The sequence below is a fragment of the Gossypium hirsutum genome, chromosome A08 (genome assembly GCF_007990345.1).
Source record: "Gossypium hirsutum isolate 1008001.06 chromosome A08, Gossypium_hirsutum_v2.1, whole genome shotgun sequence".
Lineage (NCBI taxonomy): Eukaryota > Viridiplantae > Streptophyta > Magnoliopsida > Malvales > Malvaceae > Gossypium > Gossypium hirsutum.
The window spans coordinates 63,220,879-63,245,965 of NC_053431.1; the positions used below are offsets into that span (position 1 = coordinate 63,220,879).

The 25,087-nt window shown below is 34.4% G+C and overlaps 2 protein-coding genes and 1 long non-coding RNA gene across 9 annotated transcripts; 1 reads left to right on the forward strand and 2 right to left on the reverse strand.

Moving 5' to 3' along the window:
• The first annotated feature begins 10,930 nt into the window (after window positions 1-10,930).
• On the forward strand, window positions 10,931-12,732 carry LOC107963077 (60S ribosomal protein L36-2). Of its 2 annotated transcripts, none has more exons than XM_041074461.1 (4): window positions 10,931-11,227; window positions 11,829-11,932; window positions 12,159-12,358; window positions 12,461-12,732. In XM_041074461.1, exons 2-4 carry the CDS (start codon window positions 11,831-11,833, stop codon window positions 12,492-12,494), a joined length of 336 nt encoding a protein of 111 aa, XP_040930395.1. In that variant the 5' UTR covers window positions 10,931-11,227; window positions 11,829-11,830; the 3' UTR covers window positions 12,495-12,732. The 2 variants fall into 2 exon arrangements, with proteins under 2 accessions (XP_040930395.1, XP_040930396.1); XM_041074462.1 differs by having other exon boundaries at window positions 11,210-11,440.
• A 292-nt stretch (window positions 12,733-13,024) lies between these two features.
• On the reverse strand, window positions 13,025-18,707 carry LOC107948936 (uncharacterized). Of its 4 annotated transcripts, none has more exons than XM_016883608.2 (10): window positions 18,222-18,705; window positions 17,762-17,848; window positions 16,592-17,595; window positions 16,401-16,489; window positions 16,187-16,290; window positions 16,003-16,093; window positions 15,340-15,415; window positions 15,127-15,241; window positions 14,506-15,037; window positions 13,025-13,819 (listed from the first exon to the last, which is right to left on the reverse strand). In XM_016883608.2, the coding sequence occupies exons 1-10, from the start codon at window positions 18,502-18,504 to the stop codon at window positions 13,327-13,329; spliced, it is 2,874 nt and encodes a 957-aa protein (XP_016739097.1). In that variant the 5' UTR covers window positions 18,505-18,705; the 3' UTR covers window positions 13,025-13,326. The 4 variants fall into 4 exon arrangements, with proteins under 4 accessions (XP_016739097.1, XP_016739105.1, XP_040930394.1 ...); XM_016883616.2 differs by having other exon boundaries at window positions 17,762-17,859; window positions 18,222-18,360; XM_016883626.2 differs by lacking the exon at window positions 13,025-13,819 and adding an exon at window positions 14,195-14,333 and having other exon boundaries at window positions 18,222-18,707.
• A 1,986-nt stretch (window positions 18,708-20,693) lies between these two features.
• LOC107948954 (uncharacterized) lies at window positions 20,694-24,236 on the reverse strand. Of its 3 annotated transcripts, XR_005899475.1 has the most exons (5): window positions 23,677-24,236; window positions 23,421-23,571; window positions 21,460-21,694; window positions 21,258-21,383; window positions 20,694-21,099 (listed from the first exon to the last, which is right to left on the reverse strand). It is a non-coding gene; the product is annotated as an uncharacterized lncRNA (long non-coding RNA). The 3 variants fall into 3 exon arrangements; XR_001697603.2 differs by having other exon boundaries at window positions 20,694-21,383; window positions 23,677-24,155; XR_001697604.2 differs by lacking the exon at window positions 23,677-24,236 and having other exon boundaries at window positions 23,421-23,597.
• Between the last annotated feature and the right edge of the window lie 851 nt (window positions 24,237-25,087).

The following is a 25,087-nucleotide window of genomic DNA, read 5'->3' on the forward strand; positions in this document are numbered from 1 at the left end:
GTCAGTGTAAGACATGTCTGGGACATGCATCGGCTATGAGATGTGTCAGTGTAAGACCATGTCTAGGACACGACATCGGCACAAAGATCCTAGAGCTTGTGTAAAACCATGTTTGGGATATGGCATCGGCACCTTACCCCATGTTTGAAGCTTAATGAATATCTGATGGTGTTCCAAATGGTTCAACAGTGAAAGTTATGATTTCAAGTTAACGAGGAAAGTATAACTGTGTTGTGAGTGGTACAGGTACCTATTTGGTATATATAGAATATGAGCCCATTTTATGATATACGATGTGTACTGGATATTGATAAGTAGGTTTTTGCTTATGCCCAATTGTATGTTATGAGCTAGTTGGTGAATGGTAAAGTTATGTTGTATATTCATTTATGTGCAACTTACTAATATTTATGCTTACTCCCTCTCCTTTTACATTTTCTTATAGTGCCGCCTATCTAGCTCAAGGATCAATGGAAGTCAGAGATATCGATCACAGTATCAATCGAAGTATGTGGTATAGTTTAATTTATATTTTATAATATGGCATGTATAGGGAATTAGGCTTGTGTTTTAGGTTACTATTAATTTGGCCAAATGTGTTGGTTAGGGAAAAATCCCTCATTTTGTATTAAGCCTTGAATGATTGCTAACATTCATTTTGATTTATATAAAAAGATGTTACTTTCATAGATGAGTAAAATGCACACATGGAATGTTGTTTATTATGGCTGATTTGGTTGCATGAGATAGCCTTGTATTGGTTTTGGTTGCTAATGTGTAGGTTGTATAAGTAAGGGTGGCAAAGAGGCTTGGTAAATAGCCTTATATTGTCCGCACGGGTAGACATATAGGCGTGTGTCTAGGCCATGTGTGACACACGGTCTGCCCTATGGGCATGTGGTCTGGCTGTGTGTCCCCTGCACGTAAAATTTTCAAGTCAGTATGCATGGTAGTTAACAGACGGGCAGAGACACGGCCGTGCGTCTTAGCTGTGTGAAGGAAACGGCCTAGTACACCGGCATGTGCCTTTCCTGTGTGACATTTTAGGGTTGTTGACATCAAAAATAGAATGTCCAAGTTTGTGCACACGGGTTAGGACACAGGCGTGTCATGGCCATGTGAAGGACACGGGCCAAGGACACGGGCGTGTGCCAGGCCATGTGAAAACCCCTGTAGTTGTGTATTTAGAATTAATTCCACACGAGTGGAGGGCATGGGCGTGTCCCTGTATTGCTTAAGCCGTGTGAGCCACCGGGTGTGTTTCCCTTCTACACAGGCGTGTGCCCTGTTTCAAAGTTAATTTTTCTATCGATGGTTTAAGGACCCGGATTGATCCCTAATATTTTTCAATTGTCAATTTAGGGCTCGTAGGCCCATAATAAGAATTTTAAAGTAGAAATTGAAAATGTTTTAAATTTGACCAAGTCTTGGTAACTTGGGGAATGTTTGTGTGCATGAGATCGAGTTTGGTAATACCTCATATTCCGCTCTGGCGTGGGTTACGGGTATGGGGTTTTACACGACATATCTACCATATTATGGAGCATATATTAAAATAAAAATAATTTATATTTTTGGGTTGGATTTGTTGTCCCAAAACCACTGTTTCGATTTCCCTAAAAAAATGGGCTATTACATGTCTACCTTTAGGAAAGTGCTTGAAGATTGTGACCTAAATGACGTACGTTGTTCAGGTCAATGGTTTACATGGGAAATGGGGAGGTTACCAGAGAACAATATTAGAGAAAGGTTAGATAGGGGGTTGCAAATTCAACATAGTAAGAATTTTGTCTAAGGTTTTCGATGGTTACCCTAAATCATAGTATTTCCGATCATTGTCCAGTATTAGTGGATAAGGGCGAAGGAAAGAGGGGTAATTCAATATGAGGAGACTCTCCATTCAGGTTTGATGTGGATTGGATATTGGTGGAGGATTTTGAGGATCAAGTTAAGAAGGGGTGGGATTCATACGAGGAAAAACTATCAATAAAACTTTCCAATTTGGGTAAATTTTTAAAAGAGTGGGCTAAATTAAAAAGTGGAATCCAGAACAGAAAACGGGAGGACTTGAATTCAAGGCTAAGCAAGCTGATTGGAGAAAGACCTATAGGAGGAGAATTTGGCAAAAAATCATCGAGGTAAAGCTAGCATTAAATATGGAAATGGATAAGGAAGAACTATTTTGGGAACAAAGGGCAAGAATGAATTGGCTTTGAATGGAGGATCGCAACATATCTTTTTTTCATAGTTTTTCGTTGTATTGGAAAAGAAGAAACATAGTGAAAGGCTTGGAAGATGGTAATGGAGTATGGATCAAGAGGGATGAGGAGATGGTTGGGTTGGCAACTAATTATTTCAAAGAGATTTTCTCATAAAAAACGGTGCAAAATTGTGAAAGATTACTAGCTGAAATACATCCATGCATATCAGAAAGTCTGAACGAAGAATTAATTATTGAGTTCAAGGAAGATAAGTTGGTGGAAGCTCTGAAATCGATGGCCCCACTTAAGGCTTCAGAGAAGGATGGTTACCCAACCTTGTTCTATAAAAACAACTGGCATATTATGGGGAATGAGGTTACTAAATATTGTCTGGATGTATTGAATGGGAAAAGGGATATAGAAGAGATAAGCAGAACGAATATAGTGCTAATCCCTAAAGTAATTACACTGAGGAATTTGGGGTAATTCAGGCCTATTAGCCTCTGTAATGTACTCTACAAAATTATCTAAAAAATTGTGGTAAATAGATTCTGGAGAGTAATTAATCTCTGTATTAAGGAAACACAAGGAGCGTATGTACCAGGTTGGCAGACAATGGACAATATCCTAGTGGCATACAAAATTATATGTTCTTCTAAAAAGAAGAAAGGGAGTGGAATTAGATTTTTTGCATTAAAACTGGATATGAGCAAGGCTTACGATAGGGTGGAATGGTGTTTTGTAAAAAATATGATGAGCAGATTAGGTTTTTGTAATGAATGGATATTTCTAATTATGAGATGTGTAAATGGTGTCTCCTATTCGGTAATGCTTAATGGAATTCAAGGAGCAGAATTCAAGCCAACACGAGGGCTAAGGCAAGGGAACCCTCTAAGTCCATATTTATTTATAATTTGTGTAGAAGGTTTCTCTACTTTACTAAATGTAGCCAAAAAGGAGGGGAGAATTGGTGGAGCGAGAGTGGGGAGAAGCAACTTGTCGATAACACATTTGTTTTTTTCAGATGATAGTATTTTATTTGGGGAAGCAACTTGGATGGTGTTAGTGCAATAAAATCAGTGGTGATTGAGTACGATGAGGTTTTGGGTCAACTTGTTAATTTTGATAAGTCACTTATATACTTTAGTGGTAATGTGCATGATGGTGTACGAAACCAGGTAGGAAGTGTGCTAGGAGTGTGAATCTCTAATAACCCAAAAAGGTATCTTGGGTTGCCAACAATGACGGGAAGACAAAAAAAGAATGCTTTCATTGATATTAAAGAAAAATTCATTAAAAAATGAAAAATTAGAGTGTACGCAATCTGTTGATAGGGGAAATGAGGTTTTTATTAAATCCTTTTTGCAAGCCATACTGATTTACGCAGTGCAGTGTTTTAACTTGTCTATATCTTTATGCCGAGAGTCAGAAAGCTTACTGTGTAGATTTTGGTGGCGTAATCTAAAGTCCAATAAAGTCATACACTGGTGTAATTGGACTGCTATGTGCATACCAAAAGCACGATGGTGGATTGGGTTTAGCGAGCTATCAAAGTTTAACATAGCCCTATTGGCAAAACAAGGATGGAAACTAATCAATAATCCTAATAGTCTATTTACACGAGTTTTGAAGGCAAGTTATTATCTTCAAGGGGATTTTATGAGTGCCAATTTGGGATCTTACCCTTCATTTACCTAGCAAAGCATTTGGGGTGCTTGTATTTTGTTGGAGAAAGGCACATGCTGAAAAATCAGGAATGGGGCATCGGTAAACATTTGGAACAATGCGTGGTTACCAGGTCCTGGTGATGGTAGAGTAAATTTTCAAAATATTAATGTTAATTATACTATTGTTGCTAACTTGATTAATAGTGTAACGGTTACCTAGAAAAGTGAAGTAATTAAGATGCTATTCAGTGAAGAGCTAGTGGAAGGGATTTTATCAATCTCACTAGTGAGCAGCGTGCAGACAGATGAAGTGATTTGGAGGGGTGATAATAATGGGGTCTATACAGCTAATAGTGAGTACAAATGGCTAATTAAAAAATACCTAAATATGTCGGGAAACAATAGTACAATTCAAGCCATTGATACAAGCAATTATTTTACAAAAATATGGAGTCTAAAAATTCCTAACAAAGCCCGAATAAATCTGTGGAAAGTTACAAGCGAATACATGCCCATACTGGGTAATCTAAAAGCAAGAAGGCTCATAGAGAATGCACTATGCCCAGTTTGCAAATAGGGAAAGGAGACCATGACCTATCTGTTCAAAGCTTGTGCCTTCGCAAAATTGTCCTGCAAAGATTAAGGATAATAACCCCATCGACCACAGGTAGGGAGAAAAGTTGGAAGCAATGGTTAGCAGTAGAATTCAGAAGTAAGAGTTCACAAGAATGTACAATGCTAGCCATTATTTTTTAGGTGTTATGGTTCAATAGAAATAAAGCTTATCGTAAAGGGATAAAAGACAATATATAGGATGTCATAGGATTTATAAATGCATATAAATTGAAAATTGAGCAAATAGAATACTTACCCAAATTTGTACAGGAAGCAGGAAAGTGTTAGAACACCAGTACACCCCATGGCGCAGTGGAAAAAAAATAAATCTGGTGATCACATCCAGGGATCCATGTGTGAGGAACGAATCAGGGTGAGAAGGGTATGAACAATTACCTTTAATCGTCTGGAAAACAAAAAATAATTGTTGTGAAGCTGATTACGCAATTGTATGTCGATTCCAAGCCACTACGAATGTAACACTCCTAACACGTATCCGTCACTGAAACAGGGTTATAGAACATTACCAAAATTTACAGAATGTATAACAAACATTTCATATAATTTATCAATCATATCAAAATTCAGTCACATTGTCCCTTATGTAAGCCTTCGAGGCCTAAAACTCATGTTAGAATCAAATCGGGACTAAAACGGGTACTCAAAGAATTTTTCGCAGAATCTCAAAATTTTGCCAAGGTACAAGGGACACACGCCCATGTGGTCAGGTCATGTGGCTCACACGGCCATGTCCCAGCCCGTGTATGTATCTGTATAACTCTCTGACTTAGGTCACACGGCCAAGTCATAAGCCCGTGTGTTAGGCCGTCTGTAGGTGCAGAGGTTACACGACCAAGCCATACGCCCGTGTGTTAGGCCGTCTGTAGGTGCAGAGGTCACACGGCCAAGCCATGCGCCCATGTGCTAGGCCGTGTGATCAATTCTGAGCATTCTGTTTTGAAATTTTACAGATGCAGGGGACACACAGCCAATTCACACGTCTGTGGGCTAGATACACGGCTGAAACACATGCCCGTATGGACGAAATAGAGTTATTTCCAAACTATATTTCTCACCCAAACTTGCTTTTCACTTACATTAACACTTTAACACATTCACAAACCAATACCAAACACTCAAATCAAGCCAAACTCGAGTGTAATACATGTCATAACACCTCATATGTCCAAGTATTCAGTCTTAGTTAATTGTTCATATAAACATATATGCATTTTTCATCAATCATGTTATCTCAAATCACTCTTCAATATGCCTATGTGAATTTCTATCATTCATCCATTTCAATACATATCAAACATATTAAGACCTTATATATATATATCAAACTATATCAACCACAAGTCATGCCAATGGCTAGATTCAACTCAATATTTACATGCCATCTTTGACCAAATTTAACCTATACATGCCATTATAACCAAAATGTAGTTTACTATATATATACCGAAACAAGCCGATGGATAGTGTGTAATATCTCCGCCAATCTTCCAATCCAACGAGTCTTGGAATTACTATAAAATAGAGAAAATGAAATAGAGTAAGCATTTAATGCTTAGTAAGTTTGTATAACGGGAAGTTAACTTACCATTCAATTTCATTAAGGTAAGCACACACAATATATCCAAAGCAATTTGGCCAATAGCCTAAATACATATCCTCATCAAACATGTTAGTCATGTATTTCATAGAGGTATCAAGGAACATATATGAGCTCATAACAACAGAATTATCATATACTATATACAAACCATTTCCATGTATTTCAGATACATTCGGGTAATAATCCATTCTGAATCCATATTATCTCAGTTCAAAACTTTGCCCGTTGAACCATATAAAATCTAGATGGATACAAGGGTAGTACACATGAAGTGTACGAATTTGAAATCCATTAATTCATATTCGGGGGTACTCGTTAGAGCACATAATTAGGAAGCCCTCTCTTGAGCCATATAACAGGAAGCTCATGTGAGCCATGTAATAGAAAGCTTATCCGGGCTGTATAATGGGAAGCTCATAAGAATCATAATCAGGAAGCTCATGCGAACCAATAATGGGTAGCTCCGAAGAGCCATTAATCGGGAAGCTCTAGATAGCCATATATCGGGAAGTTTAAGCGAACCATATCAGGAAGCTTCGGAGAGCCATTAATCAGGAAGCTCATAAAGAGCCTTTAATCAGGAAGCTCACGAAGAGCCATATATCATGACGCTTATAAGTGTTGTGGTGTGTCTACAACACATGCAAAATCACAACCAATCGGGATGCTCCGAAGAGCTATTAACAGAAAGCTTACAAGAACTATATAACGGGAGGCTCGAAAGGGCTCATAACGGGATGCTCTTTCGAGCTATGGTGTGTCCGCAACATATGTAGGACCACAACCAATTCAGGAATCCTGTGTCTTTCGAATTTCATTTATTCAAACGAGACTTAACATTTGTCAAGCATTGTCAGATATATAATCAATTTTATATACATAGCATTTACAACACTTATATACAATTCATTTCAAACATATAAATATACAATTTAGTCACACGAACTTACCTCGACAAGTATTTGTGTATTTGTAATCTACTAATCTGATACTTTCTCTTTACCTTGATCTAGCTCCGTATTTGGTCTATCTAGATCTATACAAGTAAACTTAGCTCAATTTAATACAATTCATACTCTACTCAATCCAATTCACATTTTAGGCAGAAGTACCATTTTGCCCCTATACTTTTAATTAATGGCGATTTCGTCCCTAGGCTCAGAAAATGAAATTCATGCAATTTAATCTTTATTCCAAGCCTAACAAATTTTTACATATAATATTTTCAGCCCATGTAATTCATAAAATTTAGAATTTTGCCATAAATTTTACATCTTTACAATTTAGTCCCTAAATCACAATTTCATGATAATTCACTTTACAAAAGTTGTTTATCTATCAACAACCTTTCATTTGCTACCATAAATTTCATAATTCATGCATATTCATCCAAGGAAAAACCCTATTACTTTAATAACTTTTCAAATTAATCCCCGGGATAGCTAAATTAAGCTATTACGATCTCAGAAATATAAAAATTACTAAAAACGAGACTTGAATACTCACCTAATTAGGCCAAATAATTTTTATCTTTCTTCAATTCTCCATGGCTAGAGTTTTCATATTTTAACTGGGAAAGATGATGATAAAATGATGATATTTTCTTTAGTTTATTATTTTTCATCTTTATTTTTCATCTTTCCAATTTTATCCTTTTCTTTTTCTAATTTTCTATGGATGAATCATCAAACTTTTCTACTAAATCCTCTTAATGGTCTATTTTTCATATAAGGACCTCCAATTTTGAATTCCATAGCTATTTGATACTTATAGCTACTAGAACTCTATTTTTGTCATTTTATCAATTAAACATTTAATCGATAAATTTTTCTTAACGAAATTTTTAGACAATATTTCTATCATATGGTAGACCATAAAATAATTTTAAAATAATTTTTCTTACGGACTTGGATTTTTGGTCCTGAAACCACTGTTCCGATTTCACGGAAAATAGGTTGTTACAACGAAAAGTTTCGGCCCCTATGCAATCCACCTAGTGTGACAACGGACGAAAATAACTCTTTTAAACTTTTTCAGAGAGAAAAATCTATTTGACAACTACTAAACCTCGTTCTATATATTTCAGGTATATTAGGTTTTTCTTAAAAATCCTATAATTCCTAAATCTGGAATAGTTGATATTTTAATATGAATCAAAATTCATTATAATAATTAACCAAATAAAATAATTATAATTACCATAATTATAATAATGTTTGACCGAAAAATTACAATTACAATAATTATAATAATATCCGATCGTAAATTATAATTACAATAATTATAACAAGGATTTCGGTAAATTATGTTTAGTTTATGCGAATAAAATTCATATATGTTAATTTAACCATGTTTTCATTTTGTGTACAACATACTTGTACATATATTCGTTTGATATTTAATTGCCAAATTAAATTAATTCTATAATCAGTTTAATTCGTGTGACAGCTAAAAAATAATACCAATTATGTTTGGATTTTGTTCGTTTCAACCATAGGGTGTGAACCTGTAGGTTCTTGTAATGTTAGCAGTAATACTAGAACGATTCTAATATTACAAACAATAAGTGGCATCTAGCAATGCATCATTGCTACCTAAGTTACAAGAAGTCATAATTTAACATAAACTCTCTGTGATTAACCCTTCATGTATTAAATCATTTTTTCCTTTATATCTAGAATGGACACAAGTCATGGAATAGTCACACTTGCATAGTCCATCTAATGTTTCTTGATATCCTGAGTAGACTATGATAAACAAATAAGTATGATATCTGATATCAACTTATTCGAGCATAGCCATGCATTTCTAGTCTCACTTAATCAAGTGGCCTAAGATATTGCTCCCATTATGTAAGAGGGACGAATCCTATATTGATCAATCATATCCCACTACATAGATTGTGGTATATCCAACATCAGCCTTTATAGAACAACCAATTACGGTGGATGTTTGACTATATCAAAATATATGACTCACAATGTTGGGATAATGGTGATCTCAAGTCTGAGGATCATATACATAGTAATCACTATGAGTAATGTTGTGACTATTACATAATAATCCAAGAAACATACATACTTAGACTGGGCCAGTACAATATGTTGTTCTCTAACACACATACTTATGTATTGATTTTGACATCCCATGTCGATAACAACACTTTGTCATCAATAAACTACATGTTAGTCTTAATGCATTATTGTTGTCCAAACCCACAATAATACTCGACTAAAGACCTTTTAAGAATATTATTCTTAAGACATTGTTATAAAAAAAATTATTTATATACATAGAAAAGAAACTGAAATAATAATGGCAATGCCTTATATTAATAAACGAGGTAAAACAAGTATGTTATTACAATCATCTCATGATTGGTCTTTGGGCATAATCTAACAGAAAAGTGAGTTAGGAGCTACCAAATAGGGAATTAGTTAAAGGAAACTTTGACGCATCCTACCAACAACATCTAAACAGATCTATATCAAGAGTTATAGTTAGAAATAATGAAGGTTTAGTTATGGCATCATGTATTTATTTGGTGGAAAATGTACTAGATCTTACCATGGTAGAAGCATGAGCATGTCTACAAGCAGTGACATTTACAAAGGTGACATTTGCAAAGGACTTGGGTTTCAGAGAGGTGTGTGTGGAAGGGGACGCCTTAACCGTGATAAGGAAGCTAAAGACTGTAGACAATGACAAATCAACCATCAAAAAATTGATAAATTAGATAAAAAAATAGAGTATCAAGTTTCAGAAGACTTACTTTTTGATATGCTCCACGAAGGGCTAATGAAGCAACACGTGTTGGCAGTGAAAGGTTGCCAGTACGATGGCTCATTTTATTGGATAGAAGAAGTCTCAATGGAAGTGGAAATTTTCATCGCTGGAGATAGGAGGGGGTTTGGAAGGGAGTAAATCGAAATTGAAGGGTCTGAATCTGAAAATGGTTCTGATGTGGGTTGTCTTCCAATGAACTCAGGGAATATAGAGAGGTTGGGGGACAAAAAGTGGGAAATAGCCGAAGATTGTGTTGAATTCTAGCTAAGCTCAAATCTGGCTTTGATGCATGAAAGGAGATAAGTTCTTTGAAGAAAATTGAAGGGTTGTTTTTTTAAGAAATTATTTAGGGTTTCGATTTTTTAGCGTTGATAGTTGTGTATTTTTGTTTAATTTACTAAGGTATTAAGCTTTCATTAAATGGTCATCTGTTTTTAAGTTATGCCTGAGGCATCGCAAAGACATGTAATAGTGGATAGACATGTGTAGCCCACGACAGAATAGGGGGTTTAGGAATCAGTTCAATTTTCACCTTAATAAATGCATCAGTAGCTTTAGTTTGCAAAAAAGAAAAGTTGAATAAAATAAAAAATTATTAAATAAAGTTAGTATTTAGTACATTAGCAGTGTACTTTTTTATTTCAGAAACAACTTTAAAAATTTGCCATGTATTTTTTTAAATATTTTACTATACCTTATATGGCATTTGTCAGCCTCTTAACTTTGCTTTTGGAATTTAAAAACTTCACCGACAATGTACATTTTAAAAAACTTATATTAATGGATGTAAGTAAATTTAGATTAATCGTTTACAAATAGATTAATGGTAAAAAATTAAAGTCTATGTTTCAATTTGGATCAATTCAATTCTAATCCAATTACAAATATAGTACAGTTATAAAGATACGTATGATTAACTACAATAAAAAATCAACTCAATGTAAAACACAAGAAAGGAAGAATAGAAAACAATTAAATCAAAGTGGAAAAAATTAGATAAAACCTATAAATGGCATACGCAGAAAGTGAGAGGAAGACTTGTAAATTACAAATATAATTTAAAATCACAAACAAGCAAAGTGAGAGGAAAACTCATAATATCAGAATATGATGAAGGATAATCTCAAAAATTGAAGGCGTACCTTAGCAAATAAGCGAAGGTTTCATTTAGAAAATGTCTAATTTTCTTTTCTTTTCTTTTCTTTTTTAATACTTAAAAAGCCCAAAACCCAATCCCATAAACCTAAAATCAGGAATCAATATATTTGTTATATAAGAACAAAAACTTAATAAATACCTTTTTGCTTTTAGTCCGCCTCAGATCTCCGTCTCCACAGGTACCTCTCTGTCCTTCTCTCTTCACTTCTACTTTACTCTTTCTGAATGTTTTCTTCTGTTCGATTTCTCGGGGAACCAAGTTTAACTTAAAACCGCAACTTCTGTAGAAATATAAATATGATAGACTCAACTCAAATATTGAGCTGCTTTAGCTGGTTTCCTCGACTGTAAACGATTTAAGTTGCGATTTATCAACTGCTGTGCTTTGGTTGGTGGGTTTTTTGGATGATATGATACTATTTAGATTTTTATTTTATTTCTGTTTACAAGCTTTGGTTTCTAGTTGTTATTCTGTATATTAAATGTTTGGGTATATATATACATGTGCGTTAGTTCCATTTTGCAAGTTTATGCTTTTAGTTTTTGAAGCCCATTTTTCATTTCATGTGTGTTGATATACATATTTGATTGAGAGGCTTATAAAGGAAAGACGATAAATTGAGGGTTTGAGTCCTGAGTTAAGTCATTTATTTATCAACCATGTCTGAAGCAGGAGCTGAAATCAGAATGATCTGTGTTTTTTATTTGGAATTGATTGCAGTGCCGCTCCAGTGTTATGTTTTCCGTTTCTTTATATATGATTTGTTTTCAATTGAGCAGGAATGGCTACCAAGCAGCCAAATACTGGCCTCTTTGTGGGACTGAACAAGGGCCATGTTGTAACCAAGAAGGAGTTGGCTCCACGTCCCTCTAATCGGAAAGGAGTAAGTACATCATATATTGATTAAGTTTTATGTAGAATAATAGTTATCGAATATGAAGCAATTGAAAGAGAAGTTGAGAAAACCGCATAGGGAAGCAGTAGCAATACTTTTAGGTTGTCAAGTTAGATCTGCTGTTGTTCTTTGTATTTATCTTTTGAGAAGTCTGTTTCCTAGTTGGTGTTTTCTTAGCTTGAAGTCGTGGCCCTGATTTATCTAATTAATTCAGAAAACTAGCAAAAGAGTCCATTTTGTGAGGAACTTGATTAGGGAAGTTGCTGGTTTTGCACCATATGAGAAGAGGATTACTGAACTTCTGAAAGTTGGTAAGGACAAACGAGCGCTCAAGGTTGCTAAAAGAAAGTTGGGAACTCACAAAAGGGCAAAGAAGAAGCGTGAGGAGATGTCTAGTGTGCTCCGCAAGATGAGGTAATATCTTATATCCGAGGACAAGCAAGTATTCCTTGTCTTATGTTTTGAAGGGGCATTTGCATTCTGAAAATGGTAGTGAACTCAGTGCTTTCCTTGCAGGGCTCACCCTGGAGGTGGAGAAAAGAAGAAGTGAAGCTCTCTGGTGACAAGTCACCTTGATGATTTCATTAGAGAACTTTGTTTAGCATATATTTCAACTTATTGGTTTGAGACTGAAAACTATGCACTGAATCTCGTTTGTTTAATTTTATAATGTATGCTAAATTTGTGTTTAGTTGCATGTCCTTGACATGTTGGGTATTGCCTTGCTTTCTTAGCCGTAAGGATTTGGAAGATTATCATTGAGTAAAGAGAGCATCTTTCGTCGTTTATTTAAACCAAATCAATTAGTGGTGGTCTCAAATTTTATCGTCTTGTGTTGCATTTAGCTTAATGAGCCCCGTTGAGAGGGGATGAGACATCAATCAAACGCTTTAGAAGCTGCCCATCATTGGGTCAAACAGACTTAGTTGGGAGTTGAGCAAAAATGTATATTCCTAAATTAAGAAAGATAAACCACACTTGTGATCACTAAACTATTTGTAAATTTATGTTTTGGTCATCAACATAAAAAAGCTGCAAAATCTCACTGAATTACAGAGTTATCTTTTAAGTCACTAATGATTGAACTGTTAAAATCGATTCTGGTGCAGCGTAGCTTATCCAAATAAAAAATGAGTTCATCCGTCGGCTCATTTTATGAGCTTCACTAGGACATTTCCAAGTTGAATTCCTTAACAGGAAGCGGCAGCAACAACAAATAGATTTAAAATATTAGTACACCTTATTTTACAAACATCATTGGATTGATAACTAGGTACCATCTAATGACCGGAGATCGGAAGAAGAATTACATGCTTCTCTGCTGCGAAATTTATTTATTGGTGTCCAAGAAAGAAAGGAGGGGGACGAACCTCTTGGGAAGGCTATGTTCTGAACCTCTGAGTGAGTTTCTCAACTCCTTCCCGACAATCTCCTGCCACTCGTTTTGCACCTTCTTTAACAGCCGAACTAAATCCTGCTGTGGTTTGCTGCATCTCCTGTACTGATCCCCTTGCCTTCAACACAGCCCCATCTTTCAATTCTTCAGCCTTTGCACCTGCATCGGAGGCCCATTTTCTCAACACTGAAATCAAATACTGGATCCTCTGGACAATCTTATCGATGAACTCTCTAGATTTGCCTTTTACTTCACTTGCCAATATCTTGAGCTTCCCCACCAACGTTTCACCCCTGCTAATAGTTCCTTCAACTGCAACTTGCTTCCCTACATTTACCCACGTATCTCCTGCAACACTCTCTTCATGGAGGTCATTGTCAACCACCACTTTGACGCCCTGCCTTTCCCACTGTTCCCTAGCCTCCTCCAGGGCTTTTGCCTGTTCTCTTGCTCGTTTCGCCTCATCCTCAGCCCATGCCCTGAATTATAGGAAGTTTTGTACCATAATTGAGTAATCAGTTTAATAATTGAATGAGAACAAGCACAGGCATACATCTAGAAGAAAAACTAAAGGGGCAAACGAAAGAAAAAGACAAACAAGAGGCAATAACTGAAACTCCTACTGAATATTACAGTGACCCCTAAAGAAGAAAAGCCGAAGCTATTCATGATAGATAAGGAATGCAGCAGAAACATTAATTTGACCACCATATAGAAGCCAAATGTATTTCTCAACTCTAGAACTTTACCTAATAGAATCATTTAGCAGTTAGCACAGGTCAAACTTTTACAGCTTTAACAGAGATTTCAAATTTATACAATGTCAGGAATCATTCAACATTGATCATCTTGCCTGGTGCATCATTTCCAGTTCTGCCTAGTAACAAAGGGGATATTTATCGATTGAGCAGATAGGCATGACTCTGAAATCTGACAAATGCAAATTCTCGGGAAATGAGAATTAACCAAAGTTTCATCTTACATTTTATTTAGCTGCAAAGATACAAGAGAACAAAAATATCCTATCACTCTGCATCCTTGAAAATATTATTCCATGAAATGAAGCATCTAATATATATATTTGAAGAATCATTTGTCATTCCTCCAGATTAAGTTGTTGAAGTATTGTTTCAAAACTATGTGATAATAAAGTTTATTTCCTTACCTGGCCATTGATAAGGCTTTTCTTTCCACCTCCAACTCATGCTGTAACCTGACAGTCTCTTGGGTTTCATCCTCTGTTTCTTTTCGTAGTTTACTAATTCTTTCCCTCTCGTATGATATCTCTACTTTGTCATTTATCATGCTTTCCAACTGCTCCTCCACTTCACGCCTTAATCTTGAAAGAATTTTCGTTTCAGCACTAATAGCAGCACGGTCCTTCATTAAGACCATATTCTCTTCCTCTCTTTCAGCTCTTATCCTTTCCAGCTCGCGCTTCGCCTCTTCAGCCATTTTTTCAAAAGCATCAATCTTTTCACGTTCTATCGAAAGTTCTTTCTCAAAATTAGCATTAACATCTTTCTCAACTTCAGCTACTAAAGCATTGTGAGCAGATACTGCATTTTCTGCCACTGATTCAGCTTCAATTCGTGCTAGCTCCTCACTTACAAGGTCAGAAGCTTCACCAGTTGCAATAGCAACAGCTGCTTGGGCCTTTGTCACAGGCTTATTTGGCAGGAACAATCTTGTACAACCTGACAGGATAATGACAATAACAAAGGCATATCAATCATTAAAAATAAGATGAAACTTGGAGAAAGTAATTACCATTGAGATGACTTACCAAAAGCAAGAGCTATTATTCCTGGTTCTCCAGTAGACAAGTCAGCTACAAGTGCAGGCCATGCATCTGGATTTATCTTATCAATGTCTATAAAACCAGAAAGTTGGTAGAGGATCTATACATGAACAAAACGGTAAAATTAATAACATACCCACTATAACATGCAAGAAAGAGATGAAATGAACATATAAACAAACTCAAAATATAAGCAACCTCTCGGTCAGCTTCTGGGAGTTGTCTTTTCTCTAGAGCCATTTTCCAGCTAACAAGATCCTGGCGTGATAGAGGGCTAGAAAAAAAAAAGAGAGAAAATAAGAAGCTAACCACAAAAAGGAAGTAAAGTACCCTTGCATCTAAAATAAAGCAATTAATAATGAATGTAAAACTGCAATGCAATTTCACTCATGATTTTAGGTTTTAGTATATTCTATTAACATTTTACAAATAAGTTATAATGAGAATGGGTTAAGAAAACAATGGGAAAGTAATCGAGAATACAGATGGAAAAAGGCCTTGCAGATGGGCAATAAAATAGTGGGAAATTAGCATTGGAGTAAGCATTAATAGTGGCTGTAATTTTAAAAAATTTAGGGGTTTCATTTTAAAGGGCTTAATTGGAATTTCCAAAAAATTTGGGGTTTAAATAAAAAAATTTAAGAATTTTTGAGAGGCTTAATAAGAACTTTTAAAAATTTTGAGACTCAGTTAAAATTTTCAAAAAATTTAAAATGCTTAATAAGAATTACAAAATTTTGGTGGGCCTAATAACAAGTTTCCAAAATTTTTGAGGGTTCTACGAGGATCCTCCCCTGAGCATTAACCAAGCTAAATATCAATGCTTATATTGCAAAATGAGTTTAGTCTGAACAGGAATACCTTTCAGGAGAGAAGTAAACTGGGCCTCGATTGTAATTAAGCAGATCTTGATTTGAAAGCTTGCTTGAGATAAGTCCAGCCTCTGCCAAGCCTGAATCATGCAACTCAATTAGCAAGAATAGTTATAACAAAAAAGGAAGTTACTCTACCAATATGACCAAGAATATAAAGTCCACTTCTTAACCTTGAATCGATGAAAAATCAGGGTCTTCAGGTATGATGTCATCAAATGCAAGTTCAGTAACATTCTCAACATACATTGCAGGATAAACTTTTGATACTACATTCCTGCAAGCAGCAAAAAGGATTAAATTTACAAGCATAAAGGTATCTATTACATGCTAATTCCTGATGGCTTCACACTGCCATACATGGGAGTAACAAGAAGGCATATATACCTTGAAAGAGCACTGCTTGCTGCCACTAACCACCGAGCATACTCACGACGTGTACAGAGTTCACCAGGTAGAGCTTCAGCCTCAATAACCTGGAAAAGATACATATATATGAGTAATAGGTCACAAGTTCTCATATTATCTGCAAGGGCGAATACACTTAATAATTCTGTATCTCAGTAAGAATGAAATACCTTCAAAACTCGAAGAGCTGCAAGTGCCTGCTCCTGAAACTGATCAACAACTGCAGGAACTAGAACCTCTCCCGGGTGAACCTGTAGATCTGCAGAAACTGCAGACGGAGCAGGTATACCAACTGGGGAGAAGGAACTCCTAGGAGTTGGTGATTCAAAATCTGGTATGCTATCTTTCATCCCATCACAATCAATTTTGCTTTGCTCTATTGTTAATGAATGAGCAGGTGCTGACACAGGGGTTGTTTGAGATGACTCACTCTCATTTAACTTATTATCTTCCAGAGATGCATTCTTTATTTCAACCGAGGGCAGAGACATTTTGCGACTCTCAAGGTTTTCTTTAGTTTGAGAGGAAGCTATGGTTTCCAGATTGTCTTCAGGTATAGCCTGAGGTTCTAAAATTGGTTCCAACTCTGAACTAACTGAGAAGCCCACAATTGAAGGATCACTGATTGAATTGGAACTAGAAGAAGAATCCACTGAGATACTGGAATTCTCTTTTCCTTCAAGTTTTCCCTCGTTGAGATCATTGTCTAGGTTTATTGGGTCAGACAAGTTAGTATCAATAGTTTCTTGGACACTAATCAATTTGTCTTCAATCTCTGAAGTTGCTTCAGGTGAACCAATGTCAAGGTTGCTATCTGACTCTCTTAGGTTTGATGCAACAGAAGAGACACCCACAGCATCAGATTCAGGCAAGTTAGGTGATATCGGAGTTGTGTCCAGGAAAGCTGACTCCCCATCCAAAGATGAAACATTCTGCCTGTATTCTTGAATAGAACTGGTGTTACTGGCACTATCACCATTGGACGTCGAACTGTCTACTAAGTACGTCCCATTGTCATTATCAAGATTATTTTCAGAAGGGCCGCTGGATTCGGTAGGTGCCGAAAGATCCTTATGTGTTCCTGTTTCAATTTCATTTTCTTTGGCTTGTTCACTATCGTTATCAAATGAAACTTCCTGTTGAGCTGTTAAGGGTTCCAACTGCTGTTTGGGTCCTGCAGTCAACAAATGGTATAATCTTTCAACACCAGTTCTCGGGGATTGTTGTCAATTCATCTAAATTAAGTCCAATAAACACAGAAACCAAAAAAAATTAACAGAATATAAATAGATAGAAGAGCATGGTAATAGAACCAAGTGAAATTGAAAGAGACCACTTACTGGAAGTGCTTCGATTACTTAGGGACATTGCTGCAAAGGAAAACCCTGCTACCAGCACAAGTCCAGCTGATCCAGCTCCCATAATTCCTAAAAGCAAACTACTTACGAATTGTTATTAGTCCATAATATGGAAACCAACTAGTTTAATTAGTCCAAACAACCCTGAAAGCTATTTGCGTGATTATGCCTCAAATTCAATGCCTAAATATCATATGATTCATATATGCTTCACTGCTATGAAATAGCTTTGATTAACAGACAGTAAACTAACATTTAGTGCAAGGAAACATAATTAAAAACTTAATCAGAAAACATAATTAAGAAGCCAAATTGCAAGCAAGAAATGTTTTAACATTTTCTTATTCTCTTCTACTCAACTCTTGAAAACAAAAGACAGCCGAAATTCAGCCAAGAGAAGTAGTGAGAACATTTGTTTGTGCAAGGTATAATAGATAAATACCTCCAAACCTTCTTCTCCCTCCCGAGCCAATGGAATCTTCAACAGTATCCGAATCGGACCAGCCGGAAAAAGTATCCGCCCCAGCAGTGGAGTCCGACACAATCCGCGAAGCAACATTACGACGTCGTTCCAGTTCCTTAGTCCGGCTTAGTGAAACCGAGAGCAGACGAGGACGACGATAATCAAGGAGGAGAAGCGGACGTGGTTCCTTGCAATTCCTGCAACGGAAAGCCAAGCGGAGCTGAGGAGAGCTTGGAGACCACGAGGCAGATGTAGAAGCCATCACAAACGGAAACGAATTGAGACAGAGAGAGGATGGAGAAGAAGATAGAAGGTGAAAAAGGTGATTTGTTCTAGCTAGGGTTTATGGTTGGTTGGTGTTGTGTTGATTCCTTCTTTTCGTGCAGACAAAGAGAGAAACAGGAACTGTGTGAATCTTTATCTAATTTTCTATGATTACAAAGGGACGCTGCTTCACTTTGAGTCTCCCTCTTGTCTTTTCTTTAATTAAATATACTAAAAATAAATAAATAAACATGATACCGAAAATAAAAAAAGTTTATAATTTAGGCACTATCATTATATATTATTTTCATTTTAATCATTATAGTTATATGCACTCCTCATTAGATACATTCATTTTAATCCTTCAGTTTTCATTTTTTTGTCTTTTTAAGAATTATTTTTTAGTTTTTTCCCACTAAAATCCATTTTATATGGAATTATGTACGTTTTTTATAGAAAAAAAGTTTTGAGTTTTTACAACAAAATCCCAACTTATCCTTTTCATTTCCTTTATTTTTTTCCCGAATTAATTTTATTTTTTTAATAAAAAGGAAAAACTTAAATTTTTACAATTAAAAATAATTTTATCTTTTTAATTTCTTTTATTTTTTTAGTCAAAGAGAAAATTAGGGTTTTACAAAAATTAGTTGGGTTTTTTTAAACAGTGAAAACCTTATTTTTTTTTAAATAGAATTGAGTTATATGTGAAAAATGTGACTTTCATCTTAGTATTTGAATAGCTTAATTATTTGTAAAAACCTATTTTTTAAAATTAAAATTAATTCTATAAAAGAAATATTTTTTGGTATAATTTTATAAATTAAAATGAGTGATCAAAATGAAAATTTACTAAAGTTCAGTAATTGAAATGAGTTTATGTAATGATAAATTAATGACAAGTGACTAAAATGATAAAAGTTGTAACAACAGTGGCTAAAATGATAAAAGCATCTAACAACATAGCCTAAATTTGCAAACTTTTATTTTTGATGCCTAAAATAAAAACTTATGAGAGGTAAGTGACCAACCGTATAGTTAACTCGTAAATAAATTGCTTAGCAAGTTTTTTTTTTTACCCAAGTTAAGTTCTAGGAAATAGAACATAAAAATAAAGCTTAAATACAAAAAAAAGTAAAATAATTAAAATTTAATTAATATCTTAGTAGAAAAATCATACTTAATTAAGGTTTGAATAGAAAATTACATATAATTAATGTCTTAATTGAAAGTTAGGAATCAATTAACAGCACGTTTTGTTCACTGTAATAGAATAGGGCTGTAATTGAATAAAGTTGTAATGGAATGGAATAGAGCTGTAATAGCATTCTTTTGTTTAGTTGAATGGAATAGATGTTGTAATAGTATAAGGAAAAAGGCTTAAATGACCAAAGTACCCTTAGCATAATTTGTTTAGGTAGATAATTATTGTTATTGTTATTAAATTTTAATAACATTATTATTAAATATATTTTTATTAAAAAAATAAATAATTTAATCATATTTTAACATAATTATTATTAAATATAATTTAATAAAATAATATACAATTCAATAATATTCTTAATATAATTATTATATGAATTAAAAAATCATAATATATAATATTATTAAAATAATATATAATCTACTTTATTATTTTTAAATTGCATTACAATTTAATGTGCTAAAAGTAAGGGAGAAGTTAAAAAATTATTTTAAGGTTAAAAATGAATAATTAATTTATAAGAGATCAAATTATAATTTTATCAGTATATTAATTTATGATTTGATAAAATTTAAAAGGTTTTTATTATAAATTTACCATTTTGGGAGAGTCACATCTTCATGACTTTAATATTATGATATAAATTGAATTTAATCGAAGGAATACCTTTGCATGATATCTATATGAGGAATATATTAAATCCAATCAATTATAAAACTTACAAAATTATATTTCAACAAAATTATCTGAAATTCATTAAAAATAGAAAAAGTAAAAAGATTATTAAAAAAATCTTAGTATGGAATAATATTAAAGCCTTTGGATCGATATGTACATGTGAATACAAAAATAAAACAATAACTATACCAATATTTTCTTTCACAAAATTATTACATGCCAGAGAGATAGACTAGTGGTTCTACTACAGAGCTACCAATTTTTTTTTTCATTTTGTCAAATTCATTTTTTTAGCAAATAAAATATAGTATTATTAACATTTAAACATGGATCTTTTAAGAATTTTGTAATTAAAAATTTTCAAAAATAATGAATAGACCTACACTAGATACATCATACATATACTACTCAACACCTACAACCGAATAAATCCAAAAAACATAAATTGTAAATGCTGCAGATTATGTTGAACCTAGATAACAGCTTATTCAAAGTATACTTTGCATCCATGTCATCAATCTCTTCCTTCGTTTCAGCTTCATTGAGAGACTTTGATATTGATTCGAATAACTGCTTATTCAAAGTATACTTTTCACTGTTATCAATCTTCAGACATTCCTTATCGTAATTTTTCTTTTGCTGCATCTGAAGAACACTCTTACGCTTTTGAAGGAGCAACCACATGTCTAATTCTTTTATAATCCAAAGTATCTGAAAATAATGCAGTAAATAGAACTTGCTCTTGGATGTCACACTTTCAGTATACCATCATAGTATAGAGACCATTATTATGGCTCAGCCATTGATTAAGGCATCTGAGCCACTCTCAACTCTTGGCACATAAGCAAAATTTAATAAAAAAAACTTACCTTATGCTACTTCAATTGCCTTGATTGTCCAACATCATCATTATCTTCATTCTCAGCCTCATTTTGCTCAAAATCATCCAGCAGACTCAGACATTGCTTCTTCCGATACATGGCAATAAATGGAACCTAGCATAGAGAGAAAACATACATGTAAGTTTGCATTTTAATTTCAAACTTTGAACAAAAGTTTTAGTATACTTACATCAAACTTCTCCACATGATGCAATTCCAGGAACCTCATAATATCTTCCTTCTTAATTTTGTTCAGTAGAACAGATACCTTTACAGATCTTTCTTCAGTTCTTTTATTGCAGAACAATATATATGAATTCATTAAAAGTTGATTATGTATCCAAATAGTCTCATCTTCTATGCTCTTTTTATCAAGTGGAGGAGCAGTTCACTAGAAGTTCAACCTTCTCCCCGCGATCCAAAACCTGCTCAAAAATTGAATTAATTATTGATTTGATCACAATCAGCTTCAGCATCTATTATTAGTTTTCCTTTTGATAACAAAGAACAAAGAAATATCAAACAGTTATATGGAAGGAACAAACAAGTTAAACACCATTGTATTGGGAAATTATCAATTCAGACCCCCCACCAAAAGACCACCACCACCAAAAAGAAAGGGACAATCCAGAGTCATCCAGCCACATAGAACATTTATGATATTTAAAAGGCTCAAGAGATCGACCATAAGCAATAGCACGAAGATAGACAGCAAGTTTCTACACCTAATATATTCTTAAGAATATTCAAGCAAGCACCTCCCTTGTTTGTCTAGAAAACCACAATCCAAAACAATATATACTATAACTTTAGCAATACCATTTTCCATACCTTAGTTTCAAGGAAATTAGTGAACTGAACACTAGGTGTTTTGCCATAGAAAAACATTCATTTCAAACATAGTCCTGAACCTTTAAATAGAAATTTTTGGAATGAAAAATTTTAGTTCTTATTACATTAACCCATCAAACCATATCTATGTATAGGCATTTGTACTACTAGTTGCCAAAAATTCCATGGCATGGTAAGGCACAAGAAGATATTCAGTTGGGCTATTATACTACTACATGGTGTTTGGGTTGAGACCATACTGCACGGCATTAAACTAATGCACCACAAGGAGTTGGATGTACTTTTAAAGTCCTCACTACAACATTGTTTGCATAGGCTGTATCTAATAGGAGGTTTATCATTCTTACACATATATTGACTTTTAAGCTAAGCTTTGAATCAAGAAATACTTGATAAATTGACCAAGCCACTAACTAACAAAACCAGAGTAATAGAAGGTTGAAAGGATTATTATCCTCAGTTAGCAAACTCGTCTTTTGCAAACCCGTCTTTAATATCTAATTCACTCTAATCTAACAAAAAATCAGCAGTAATAGAGTTTAGATTGCCCCTTTGTACAATTATTAGGTCCATCCTTCAAAGCTAAAGAGAATACATACACATACACACACACAAAAAGAAAAAGAAAAACTGTTTGACATGGAAAATCCACCTTACATATACTTTCTCACTCCATTATAAGAACTTGAAGAGAAATTCCCAACAAATATAATTAACCTAAAATAACTTGAATTAACCATTACTTCACTTCCTATAAATCGAAAAATAACATAAATTCCTAAACACCAATATAAAATGCCTACAAAAAATCCAATTCCATCATTACCTAAAAAAATACAATTGACCGTAAGCCAACTTCCTATGAAACCAAAACCAATGACTGAGTGAAATTAACATAACTTGCTTAATACCCAGATGAAGAAATACAAAATTGAAGATAAATAAAGAACCGTAGCACCAAATGAACTAACATTTGCAGAGATCAAATGAAAAATATTCATTAAGAAAAGAGTTTATAGGGGGAAAATACACAACCTGGAATGAGAGATAAGAAGCTGAAAAATATATCAGAGACCTATAACAAATTTTGACAATCAAAGAATCAAACAAAAAAAAAACAGCTGGTGCCTTCAGTTTCATAAGCCAAGGAAACAAAGAAATATATCAGAGACCCATAACAAATTTTGGCAATCAAAGATGACTATGAGAAGAGTTATGAAGTTTTATACAAGAAGAGTTATGAAGTTATGAGGAAGGAGAAATAAAAACAGGAGATGAAATAAAAAAAAGAAAACGTACCGGAGATGAAGATGAAGGGCGAAAGTGCTGTTGATTTGGGGAAAAATGTTGGAAGAAATCTGGAGCAAGGGAGAAGAAAGCAGGCTATTTTGGGGATAAATTTTACACGTCTAGTGTTGAATAGAAATTTAGTGCCCTTACCCCGGAATACCTATTACAGCATAGGTATTACAGCATCTTAGGTAATATGAGCGTAATAGCAAATTGGTGGAATGAAGTAAATGTTGAACCAAACGGTGTAATAGCAAAAACTCACTGTAGCGCGCGGAATTGGGCAGGAATGGAATGAAGTAAACAGTGAACCAACCATGCTGTAAGTTTTCTCTGAAGTCTCTATTGACTAGGGTGTTCAAAGAAAAATAATTCCCTTGTTTCAATTTTCTAGAGTCATTGAAAAGGCATAATCCTTTCTTCATTTGGAGAAGCTTGCATGCTGCCAAATGGTTGCTCGTAAAGGGTATACATTGGCGCTTTGGTAATGGCAATGATACAAGAGTGTTTCACGACCCTTGGCTCATGAATGATCGAGATTTATATGTTATGTCCTCCCCGCTACTAGGCAAAGAAGATATAAGGGTGAAAGATTTGTTACAAAGTGATTGGGGTTTGGGATAAATCTTTTCTTAAAGGCATTCTGGTTTCATTGGACGTAGCTCGAGTCATGATCATTCCCTTTAGTCTTCAGTTGCCTGATCTTGTATGGCATTTCACCAAGGTAGTTATATGGTCCAATCCGATTATGTGCTTGTAGTGAATTCTTTTATGAATATTGAGCAAAACCTTCTTGTTGCTAGTGGGTCGCATATTGGAATGCCCACCTTCCTCCCAAAGTGAAAGATTTTGTATGGCATTGTTTAAAGAATTTTATTTCATATAGAGCCCATTTGTTGGAGAAGGGGTGTAACGTTGACCCATACTATTCAGGCTGTGGTGAGGTGGAGATTATTGACCATTGTTAGGCCCAAAATACCAAAAGGGGATGGATTAGTTTTTTTAAATTCTTTGCAAAATTATCCTAAATGATGAGGAAAGGGAAGAAAAGCTTGGACAATTCGATTTTTAGTGTTTCAACTCCAATTGTCTACCTCCACTACTTTGGTATACCTCAACCAAGGATTTTTCATTTCACTATACTTGAATTGTTACCTTTCAAGGAAAAGGTATAGCCTTTACAATTCATATTTTTTTCACAAGGCTAAGATAGAACATTCTCTTAGTTTTTATGGCTCAACTAAAATCCTATAACTTTTTTGGCTCAACTAGAAACCCTTTACAATCTACTTAATATTTTATACCTCAAAAACCTTAAATATGTTCTTTACAACAAAGAAAAGATGAGCAAACTAAGAAAAGATGAACAAACTAACACTGAACCTTTAGTAGGTGTGTGTTTGCAAATTGAAGCTCTAAATACAGAGATTTGAGAGTAAAAAGAGATGTTATGATGAACTCTCAATAATATGTACAAAAGAAGTGATGAAAATAAAAAATTTAAGTTGATTCTCTTGTGTTTGATGCTTGAATACGTCTCTCAATAATATGGGCATTGTAGATGATTTCTAGCCATTGGAAGCATTAATTTCAGGCTTAAAATTTGTTCCTGCAATGTATCTCTTGAGATTTGGCAAGATGTCTCGAGATATGGTTGAAAAATAACTGTTGGCAGG